This window comes from Punica granatum, chromosome 1 (assembly GCF_007655135.1).
Source record: "Punica granatum isolate Tunisia-2019 chromosome 1, ASM765513v2, whole genome shotgun sequence".
Taxonomy (NCBI): Eukaryota; Viridiplantae; Streptophyta; class Magnoliopsida; order Myrtales; family Lythraceae; genus Punica; species Punica granatum.
Genome location: NC_045127.1, coordinates 3,447,958 through 3,459,346, shown reverse-complemented (window position 1 = coordinate 3,459,346; position 11,389 = coordinate 3,447,958). Strand labels below are relative to the sequence as shown.

Sequence of the window (11,389 nt, the reverse complement as noted above, 5' to 3'; positions counted from 1 at the left end):
TCATGGACGGGAGTGGCACGTGGACAATTAAATTTTTTTTAAAAAAAAGGTAAATTGATCATTGGGCCGAAAAAGCCATTATCTGCTTCAGTCTGGGCATCTAGGCCCAAACTACTTTGTGCTCACTGGGCCAGCAAAGTAATGACCCCGGACCGACGGGGACAATAATAGGAAGCTATGTCGATAAAACATGACGGAAAAAACAAATGCACCTTCCATTCCGATTAATGTTGAATCGAAAAGTACTTATGCGTTCTCATATGATGCAATTGACACTATTAAGCAACAGTTTTCTGCATTCAATTCGTGAGAAGATGTCTTTAGAATGATATTTGACCGAATATTCTAATCAAAGACTTCCTCATGGAGGTTAATACACCAGATATCTCATGATATCATTCGTTTATCAAATATATCCCTTAATTTAAGAATTACCGAAAAAGGCAAATGGTTGACATAAGTTCCAAATCTATCCGGACGTTAATTTATCCGTCAATATTTAACGATGTTGTTGACGTGGAATGCAAGTGAGCGCATTCTTGCCAATGCGGCCCTTTACCGATGATAGATTTGAGAAAAAATTAAAATCATGGGATAAGTTTGGAACCTACTTACGTTTTATTAACGGATAAATTGACGGCGATATATATTTGAAACAATATGTAAATCATGGGGTCTTTTGATAATTTTTAAAACATGTGATAGATTTGAAAAAATGACAAAACCTTAAATATATGGTGTAATAACTCCTTCGTAATACGAAGTCATATTAAGTACTCACACATGTGGTCTAGGAGGATGGATATGATTATTTAGAAGAAATATCTTTGACACATAAAAATGTCGTAGTGTCGAGTTATAGACCATGCAGATCGAAATTAAGAAATTCAAGAGGGGATTCTCTTTTCATGTTATTTCAAGAAAGTCAATCTTCTGGGCAAAAAAAAAAAAAAAAAAAAAAAGAGGATTTCAAGAAAGTTAATAAATTTAGTAAAGAGCGAAGACAATTCGAAAATGAAATTGGCGAGAAATTGAATCCAAATCTCTTGATTTGGAAGCTGCATGACATGAATAAACGACGCCCTTATCTTTAGAATCTTCGGACATAATGATACTTCGTCTGATGTGATTATTTAAATGTCTGCAGCCCACAATATGCTTGTTGAAAGATTAAAATATGAAATGCAAATCCGCGGAAGATCTATGTATTTTGTTAAAGTCCCATGCGGTGCCTCGAGCAGAAAAAGAAACAGCAATAATGTTATCCAAAAGCCCCACGTGGCAAGGCACCAGAAGGTCTTGCCCCTCCGGAAACCCGCGTGTCACCTTATCCAAACCCACGACCACCGTAGCGGGGCGCCGGCCGCTGCCTGTCCTCTTCAAACAACGTCACGAGCCCCACCCCAAACCCTACCCCACACGTCGCAGCGACTGAGGTGCCGTAGGTGATTCCACGTGACATCACCATACGTGTCGCCTCCTCAGTGGGTGACAGTCAATTAACCGCGAGGGGGCATTTGAAAAAGCAAGAGCGGACGATATCGAGCGTGTGGGGTCCACGGCGGATAGTTGAAGTCTCTGTGTGGGCCCGGCTAGAGAAAAGCGGCCGCCGCGCCTCCACCCGTTTCGTGGAGGTGTTCACACGTGGACCATCTCCTGCCGCTGTCCCGCAAGAAACATTGTTTTCTAAATTGTTTTACTTAATTACCTAAAAATGTACTATTTTTATTTTTTTCTTAAATATAATATAATTTTAAAAAATAGCGAAGGCCTGACTTTTATATTTTTTTTCCTCAATGTAGCATGATCTTTTGAGAGTATCATATAAATGCACGACCTTTTACACTTTTTCCTAAATATAATACAATATTTAAGTTTAGTTGCGCATTTAATATAATGTAAATTATTCAGTCATATTGTAATGGTAACAGCTAACATAGAGCTAACGTTGCCATATGAAAAAATAAGATTAGACAAATAGACCACACATGATTGAACGATAACGACTAACATAGAGATAACGGTGCCAAGTGCCACTAGTTTAATCATGTTGTGTCACATTACATCGCTAACTCCCGCCAGCTATTATCTTTACATTTAATGGAATAATTAATGTCGTGCTAAAATCGTAGCTCAACCTAAAGGTATTGCATTTTATATTTTTTTAAATATCATGATTTATTTAGGAAAAAAGCTCAAAGGTTGTGCATTTATATATTATCCTGAAAAAAATATTATACTTAGAAAAAATGCAAAAGTCGTATCTATTTGTGTTATTATCTAAAAGTCATGCTATATTAGAAAAAAAAGAGAGTAAATGTCATACTTTTTTATATTATTAACCCATATTTTTATTTACTTTGTTCGCCCCACTTTTTTGGTAGGAAATGAAGATATATATCAATGTTTTGACAGAAATAAGATCCTGGCCAAAATTTATAAAAACTTTCTGATCATGACAAGGACGATACCTCCCAATTTTGATATGAACGGAGATTGATTCAAGATTCAATTTCACATAACAAACGAAAAAAGCGTTTAGAGTTCAGCCTATTTATCAAGAGAAAGGCTTCCGTGCATGAAGCATCCAAAGGGAAAGATACTTTTGGGTGGCATTCGGCAGCAACAATCTTTTTAGATTGCTAATAATATGAGTTTAGGCCAAATTGACATGTTTGGATGAGCCGTATTATCGGCAACCTACAATAATTCTTACTACCAAATCGATGACGTAGATAAATACGAGAGAAGTGGTTATGCAGACATAATTGCCACTCTCTCATACTATCATCTTTACTTCTAATCCAGAAATTCTAGCACCTATTCTGTCAACTTTGGCAGCGACTGCCACCACCACCGCGCCGCCTTCACTCTCAGTCGGAAGAACTCTAGCACCTTCAAATTTGGAAATTCAAACTCGAGAGGTTTCAATTCAGTGTAGAAAGTCTTTACTCGAAACTTTGCTGCTGGATTCGAAACAAAGAATCGAAGCCCGTCTACTTTGATTCAAAGCACAGAGGCTTCGATGGGTGCTACTTTGTGCTTCGAATTGAACAGCCTTCATTTATCTAAAAGTCAAGGTCAAGGTGTTGGCTTGGTGGAGAGTGATGAGGCGAGCTAATGACTGAGCCTGAGCTGGTTGCCACAGGAGGTAATAGTAGTGACAGTTACCTTTTCATTGGAGGATGAATAAAGAGAAGGGGATGATATCAAAGAGAGTGTGATAATTTCGAATTTGATAATTTTAGTAGAACTACTTGTACTTTTTTATAAGATATTAGAATTATAATTTTATAATAAATATATCAGCTTTCTTTATAATCGAAAAAAGATATGAAACATTTCGAGGAAGGTATTTTAGAAATTTTACTTTTATATTTAGTAATTTCATAAAATTAAACATCATAAGATAATATTACTAGTAATGCTAATTGAACATTCCTATAATAACGGAACACTGCAATGTTGATTGTCGATAGGCTGAGGCCATTCCACCCCACCTTTGGCTTTGGCCAATCCACCCCTTTTGTTGTCAATGATACCAAAATGTCCCCCATAGCAAATTAATTTACTCTAATAAAATATAGATAGAACCTTAAATCACTTTTTGATTTCCCATTTGAAAATTTTTCTCACATTACTTTACATATCCACTCACCCATAATATTACTTAAAACAAATCTCACATTTCCATATGACAAATGATAAGAAAATGATTTTATCCCTAAAGTCCCAAATATTAATTTTTTTGGCATGGTATTCTATTATCTAGTTGAAAATCTTGATATAAAAAAATACTACCACATATTTATATGTACAACAATAATTTTTCTACTCACAAAAATAAAAATAAATAGTTAAGAAAATATTAAGCTCTCATGAAGCAACGTGGTTTCTCTCTAGCCAATGATTTCGAGGGAGATAACTTTTCAAATGTTTATTAGGAGAAGAGAATATATTGTATGCTTTTCTTTTATCATTTACTCTTTTGTTTTCTCAAGGGGCAAGATATATCAAATCAATTTTTCATTATATAGCTAATATAATATGTATGTATAATTAAAAATTTGAAATTCATGGATTTAATTTAATGATATTTTCACAACTTGGCCAATTATCTAACTAAAGGAAAATAATTAACTAATTAATTTTTTAAATAACATTACTATAAGAATACCACTATGTAAATTTATTATTTCAAAACACCCGAACTTAGTATTTGTATACATTTTTTGAAACAAGTAGTTGGCAATGAGAATGAAAATTATTTTGACTTGGTACGAAGATTTGGTTATTTAATTATTCTTGTATAAAATCTCTAAAAGAGTAATACAATGCAAAGCAAATGGGATTTAGATTTCCACAGTAAATTTATGTTTTCTCTCATTTATTGTACAAAATTAAAAATACTTTTTTCGGTGAACAAAAATATGTCTATATATATTAAAAAATTTAACTGAAAAATTAGAAATAAGGAGAGACAAAATTTGAAAATAGAAATAAATTGCATGCATTTGTTAAGAAGGAAAGAAATGAGAATTTCGTGAATAATTTAAGGGTTTTAGCCATATGAATTAGAATGATTACTATGCTATTAATATTAGGGGCATTTTGGTAAGAAGAACAATAAATGGGGTGGAATTAGTTAAAAAGGGGTGGAAATAGCCCTAGCCTTGTTGATAATGTAATAGGTAGCAATCTATTTACAAGCAATGATAGGTACCAGTAATTTCGTTGCCAACGATCCACCAAACATAACATTAAATTAACTTACACGAAAGCCTACCTCATAAAATAATAATTTGATTAGCGTTTCAGAAACCTAAGCTTGCGTTTGGTTTTTCAAGTTGGATTATGATCCAACTCAGTTTGATTTTTTGTAATGATTGTAAGTGTTGACAGATATATAGATTGGTGAAAAGATGTAGATGCATGCATATATAGATGTGAAAGTAGATAGATAATTTATCATTAAAAATTGATTAAGTGAAAAATTATTATTAAATGGAGAAAAAGATAAAACGGTAATAATTATAATGTTGAATTTGAAAAAGAATGAAATTGCGTTGGGTAGAGTAAAATATTTTATCCGAAAAATAAACAAAGCCTAAGGAGCAATAGAATTTAACTTTAAATAAAATATTTGTAATCTTTTCCAAAATTATATATATGCTTCTACATAAATTTGCCTATTGATTGAAATTACAATTTAAATCAAATTTGGCCTAATCACAAAAGATTTCGAATGTATTGTAAAGTTTGCCAATGTAGAGTGTGATTTTCAACTATAGCGCACGTTAGTAGTAGTTTAAAACTGTATTTTTGAGCGCGCATCACCTAATACCGTAGATAAAAGTTAAAAATATCGAATCGTTTAAACCAAGCGTGGCTTGGGATGAGGGTTCAAAAGGGCAAAATCCGGAAGGGGAAAGTTGAGGGGGAAGGCAGGGAGGAGTGGATGCGCGCCACGTGACGGCCGGCGAAAAGCAGACATGTGCCTCGTCGATACCGAATTCTTATTCCCCGGGCCCCACGCACTTAGACCCGCCGTCGGTGCCGCCTGCAATAAGTGTGGCGCCCACCACCGCAAAATTATAATTGCTTCTGCACTGCGACCGCGTCGGAGGCGGGTCCCATTCTTATCCTTATACTGATCTCCCACCGTCGGATCGGAAAGTAAAATCCGTGAGACTCGTACGAGAAAAGGACAAAACAGAGGGTGCGGCAGAGACTGCCCCAATCACGACGACTTCTGCGGTCAAAGGCGATGCTTCCTCGTCATGAAGCCGCTATGGACTCTCTCAGCCACAGGCGAATAAAAAATTAATTAATTAATTGTTCTTATTTTGTCTTTTGGCCGACTAAGTGCGGGTTTCTGTACGGACAGCAGTGACAGGTGGCAGGAGGAAGGGTGCCGGGACCAACTCTAATTGTGTTGTTTTTTGTTTTTTTTTAATGGATGCTGTCCAAATTCTGACGACAGAGCTAAATCTTAGCTAACACTGTGCTGGCGATAGCGGCACCGCATCTACCGGTTTCGAAGAACAATTGAAACAAAATTATTATTAATAAGGTAATTACGACAAGTCCTTTTTTTTTTTTTGGGTAATTTACTAAGGAGATTAAAATCTTATACCACGCTGCGCACATAACAATTGATAAGCGAAAATCGAATAACAAGGTAGTGTTAATCGCACTTTTGTTACGATCCTTGACGAAGATATTACTGTGGCCGAAGCAAGACTGTTTGCAACCTCTTACGCCTGACGAATACAGTATTTATGGAGCAAATGAAACATCGAATTCTTGAAGCAAAGACCTTACCATCCCCTTGCCACATTCGACGGTGGGGGACGAGACAGAAACATCGAGCGTAAAATCCCACTTTTGGAATGGAGACGTGACACGAATAACCGTCCATGAAATTTTCACTTTTGAAATGGTAGATTACATACCCAGTATAAATCAGTCCGTTACTCGGTGAATAACCACGGAAATGTTCGGTATTACCATTGGAGTCGCTAACAGTGAAATTTCAAGCTTGTTAGGATCCAGTCTGGACGATCAAGTGGGATAATGATTTGCTTTTCACGACAGCTTGAAGAAATTGATTGACATTGGTTTCTGATCATGTCGAAGGACAACAACAGAAGTTAATTTTATGTACACATAAGAAACACATTTTGATTGTCGGACTAACTTAATTTCAGCTAACATCTACAGTCTCTCGTCATCATCACCGCATACAGATCTTATGTCAGGGTGCTGTCTCTCTCTCTCTCTCTCTCTACATAGCTCTGCTTTCCGTTTCAATTTCGAATCCCAGAAAACAATCATAGCAACAACAAATACCCAGAACGATCGGGAAAAAAGAAAGGGGTCGGATCTCCGGCGACCGCGGAGATCAGGCAACCTCTGGCGGAGGGGGGAGGTTCAGGTCGAGATCCAGGAACGATCTGCTGCGGGGTGCGCCGTAGTCCACGGCCGGGGACGATTCAGTCTCGGTCTTCACTCCCCCGCCGGTGCCTCGGAAAAAGTTGTTCACGACCGGGCGGTCGAACCGGCAGATCTCGTGCGGGTTAGCGCTCACTTTCCTGAACGGGTCGAAGAAGAAGAACGGACGCGCTTGGGCAGGCCCCGGAGCCACCGGGAAGCAGAGGCGCGGGCCCGGGGCCCGTGGGTAGCACGCGCCGGAGGCGAGGTAGGTCGCCAGGCCGAGATCCAGGGCAGGCGGCGGAGGTGGCGGCGGGGAGGAGGTGTCGACGGTGCTGCTCTCGCTCGGGCTGCGCGTGGGGTGGTTGTTGCTGCTGCTGTGCTGGTGGTGGAGCTCGCTGGCCGTGGGGAAGTTGGTCTTGGCCTTGACGCCGCGGAACTCTCGAGCGGCCGCGTCGTACGCACGTGCCGCCTCCTCGGCAGTGTCGAAGGTCCCGAGCCAGACGCGGGTCTTCTTCCCGGGGTCACGGATCTCGGCCGCGTACCGTCCCCACGGTCTCTTCCTCACTCCCCTGTACCGCATCTCCTTGCAACCGTGAGGGGCCGGGCTGGCAGCGGTGGGCTTATCTCTCGGGGCCATTTTCCGGCGGCGGCGGTTGCCTGTAGGTAGAAGGTGCGTTTCGTTATAGGGCTGCGGTGGAAAAGTGCCGGAGATGGTTGAGGGAAGTGAGGCGGAGTAAAGAGCCTTTATATAGGGGGAGGGCGATGAGTGCGGAGGGCTGAGAGCGCGTGAAAGTACAGCCTCTTCGGGTGGCGCGTGTCCTGCAGTCAATCGCGATGGAGATGTTCAAGCGTGCGGCTTGTTTGGGGCCGAGTCCAAATGTGCGGATAAGTAGGGCTAAAAATTAGCCTAAACACAGATAATCCGCGTTTTGGTGGCACAATTAATCAATAAGATAAGATTAAGGATATGATAATCAAATATACCGGTAGGAAATGTCGCATAGACGGTGATTTTTTTATCTCATTAATGAATATCACCTTATATGGAAAACTAGAATAGGTAAGGTAATCAAAGTTCAAGGGGAAATATTGCGATTCCGGAAGAGGTAATTAGAGCCAAATAAACTTGCGTTTTAATTACTATCAGACAAAATCGAACCCTAATGGCTTATTTTGACAGTTCGATAGCGCATATATTAATTATGATTCAGTTGAATAATCTTTTAGCTAGTTATAATATAATAACTCGTTCATGTTTTATATCATACTAGTTTTCTGGACTCGTACGTTGCACTATTTTATAAATAGAATTTTATTATAAAAGTTTAAAGATTACAATAATAATTGGTATGAATTTATAGTTTACATTAACTTGAAATAAATTTATTTTTTATAATGTATTAACTTAAATGTGGTAAAATTTGAGTTGTTGTCGGAGAATCTATAACAAAAATATATCAAAAGTTCTCGAGTAAGAAATTCAAGTGATATATATATCATTGAAATAATCAATTTAATTGCTAAGAAAATTTAAATAATTTAAATAAAATTTATAGTTTATATTAACATCTAAAAAAATTATTTTTTAATTGTAAAAACTTTATGCAGTAAATTTAGACTAGTAATAGAAAAATATATATGAAATATATCTCAAAAGTTCCTAAGTAAGAAATTCATGCAATATATACATCACTGCAATTATCAATTTTTATTTTTATGAAAATTAATTCAAGATTTGAATACTTTAATTTATAGTTTATATAAACATGTAAAAAAAATACGTTGTTTAAATATCAATGCAGTAAATTCATACTTGTAATAGAAAAATATATATCGATTGTAAATTGGAAAGTTCTTTAAGTAAGGAATTCATGTAATATATATTACTGTAATTCCCAATTTAATTTCTAAGAAAATTAATTCATGATTTGAGTACTTTTAGATAAAATTGTTAAATTTAATTTATCAAAGAATTGCGCTCTTATAGTCTATCAAAATTTTTAAACATCATTATTTGCTTGTGCTTTATTATAATTGATATTCCATATAGTAAGTTTTATAAATATGAACACTTTAAATAAAATGACACGATCACTTGGATGAGGAATGTACTTAATTAAGCTTTTATAAGATTAGCTATAATTCTTAAAATTTATTAAATTAATTTTAAAATTATATTGATGATTATTTATTTTCTTTAAATAATGAATATATTTATATGTTAATGATATTACAATAAGTGATTGAAATATTCTTTCATATTTCCTTTAATTTTTTTTTTTTACAACAAGGGGATTGTTCTCCCCTTGAACACCCCACGATCCAATGGATCCAGGTAAGTATTTTTTTGAATATATTTCTCTATGTTTATATATTATTATTAGTTATAATGTTAACTATTATCATTTCATTTATGTATGGTATATTAACATAGGAATTAGTAATTGCTTTACCATTTTACCCCTACTTATTAGAGTGTTGTCAAGTTTATATATATAGATTTAGTTTCTATATGGTATATTAACATAAGAATTAGTAAGGGTTTTAATATTTTACCCTTATTTATTAGGATGCTGTCAAGTTTATATATATATATATATATATCCAATATTATCTTTCTACTCTTAGCAATTCACTTCTCTATATTTCTTTATTTTTTTTACAAAAAAAGAATTCTAATTTCGTTGCAAGTAACAATTCTTCTGAGCATGTGATTTAGTCAAGTCTAAAATTCAAATTGTTGATTTGTGTCGATTGTTTATGTATAATTTGAAGTCCATCTCATACATTATCCTCATCACTATCTCCTTAATTATCTCTTGCTTCTAGGTTCTTGCATAAACTGATCGGAGAAGAGGTACCTTGCATAGAACTTGATATAGTCCTCAATGATCTCAAGTAGTTTCTAGCTGCTCTGATGATTTGAAAACCGTAAGAGAAGCCGAAATTCGGATTTGGAGGTGCGGCTGCAGTTATAAAGCCAATGGTAACTATGGAGACTGAGATTGTAAGATAGAAAAGACGCAAAAGAATATAAAAAAAAATTATTGAGAATTTGTTAACTCTTAATTGACGTCTACAAGTGTTTATATAATATTTATATTTATCTAAAAAAGTGTTTATATATGTATATATATATATTTATGACAAGCCTCTCATATGTCGTGTGCTCTCTTGTATTATATCACTGGACATCGTGTATTTATATTCATATATTATGGTTTTTTTGACGATCAAAGACTCGTCACGTATTCAAATAGTGGTCTCTATATGGTGTGCTAATAACTCTTAGCATGGGTGATTCGGCGATCATGTTCCTAATTCAGCCTTCAGGATTAAGTCTTTCGGTGATTACGATAGGGTTCATATCGTGACTAACTCTTTAGAAAAAAAAAAAATCTTGCATGGTTAATAATATACCTAAAAAAAATTATAGTGTTAAGAACTGACTCAGAATTAATTGGGGGTCCTATGCTACCAAACACCGTCCAACGATCATAATTGCCCGTACCTGAGAGGGTTCAGTTCCACGTGTCGGGGAGCGGGTCACCCCGGCAGCGCAGAAAAGGACCAATCAGGAGCGGCTCCATCACGCGCCGCACGTGGGACGTGGCGCCTACTACCACCATCACTACGCACCTTGAGCAGAGTAATATTCCCCTCCGTCCCAGTCAACGAGGGTCCCCTTGACCGGGTTGGGCTACGCGCCTCATCCGCCGATTATTAACAGCCCGCCGCCCACTCCATTATATAATAATTGGCCGTGTAAAAGAAAAAACTTTTTAAATATTATTACCCACTTAAAACCTTTTTTTTTTTGCACAACTTTTGATTAAGTTAAACGTTATTATACAAATAGAAAATTAAGATTTGTTTGTCCAATTATAAAGTTCTCCCTTCTGTTGCAAAATTCACTCAGTAATAACCGGTTTTGCTTTATGGGCCGACACGACTCGAACTGAATTTATCAAAACTCGTTGAACTTTCGAATATCAGATTACATAATGAAAATACTTATGAGCGATAATTTACCGAGCAAGGATTTACAAAGGTAATTTTAGTGACCGCAAAGCTCATAAGGGATCATTTATGTGCCGTGTGGAGGATGATGTGGCAGGAGTAGTATCGGGCCACGCGGCAGAGAAGAGAGGAGACTAGGAGTGCGGCCGTGGTCTTGTTAACGGCGGTTAAACCGGAGCAGTCACTAAATTTGCGTGCTGGGCTTTGTCGTGGTGCGGCTCTCAGGCGGCAAAGTAGCTGACGGCGGTTACGGGGTAACGTCCATTTTGTTTTAATTTATTTAATAAAAGAAATTGTCTGAATTTTGTTTGCTCGATTCCAACATTTGTCGGTACTGCCCCGCCTCCTCGCCGAGTGAGACGGATCGCTTCTGTCTGCTTGTATACGCTGTTGGAATGGGCAGAAAGCTGTCAATACAACACAACTGTCCCTA

At 36.8% G+C, this 11,389-nt stretch overlaps 1 protein-coding gene across 1 annotated transcript; it reads right to left on the bottom strand.

Annotated features, from left to right (window-relative positions):
• Window positions 1–6,596: 6,596 nt before the first annotated feature.
• LOC116192591 (ethylene-responsive transcription factor 4-like) lies at window positions 6,597–7,668 on the bottom strand. Its single transcript, XM_031521174.1, has one exon. The coding sequence runs from the start codon at window positions 7,571–7,573 to the stop codon at window positions 6,905–6,907; it is 669 nt and encodes a 222-aa protein (XP_031377034.1). The 5' UTR covers window positions 7,574–7,668; the 3' UTR covers window positions 6,597–6,904.
• Between the last annotated feature and the right edge of the window lie 3,721 nt (window positions 7,669–11,389).

Excerpts from the sequence above, each read along its gene's own strand:
- LOC116192591 (XM_031521174.1), bottom strand. The coding sequence starts at position 7,573 with ATGGCCCCGAGAGATAAGCCCACCGCTGCCAGCCCGGCCCCTCACGGT.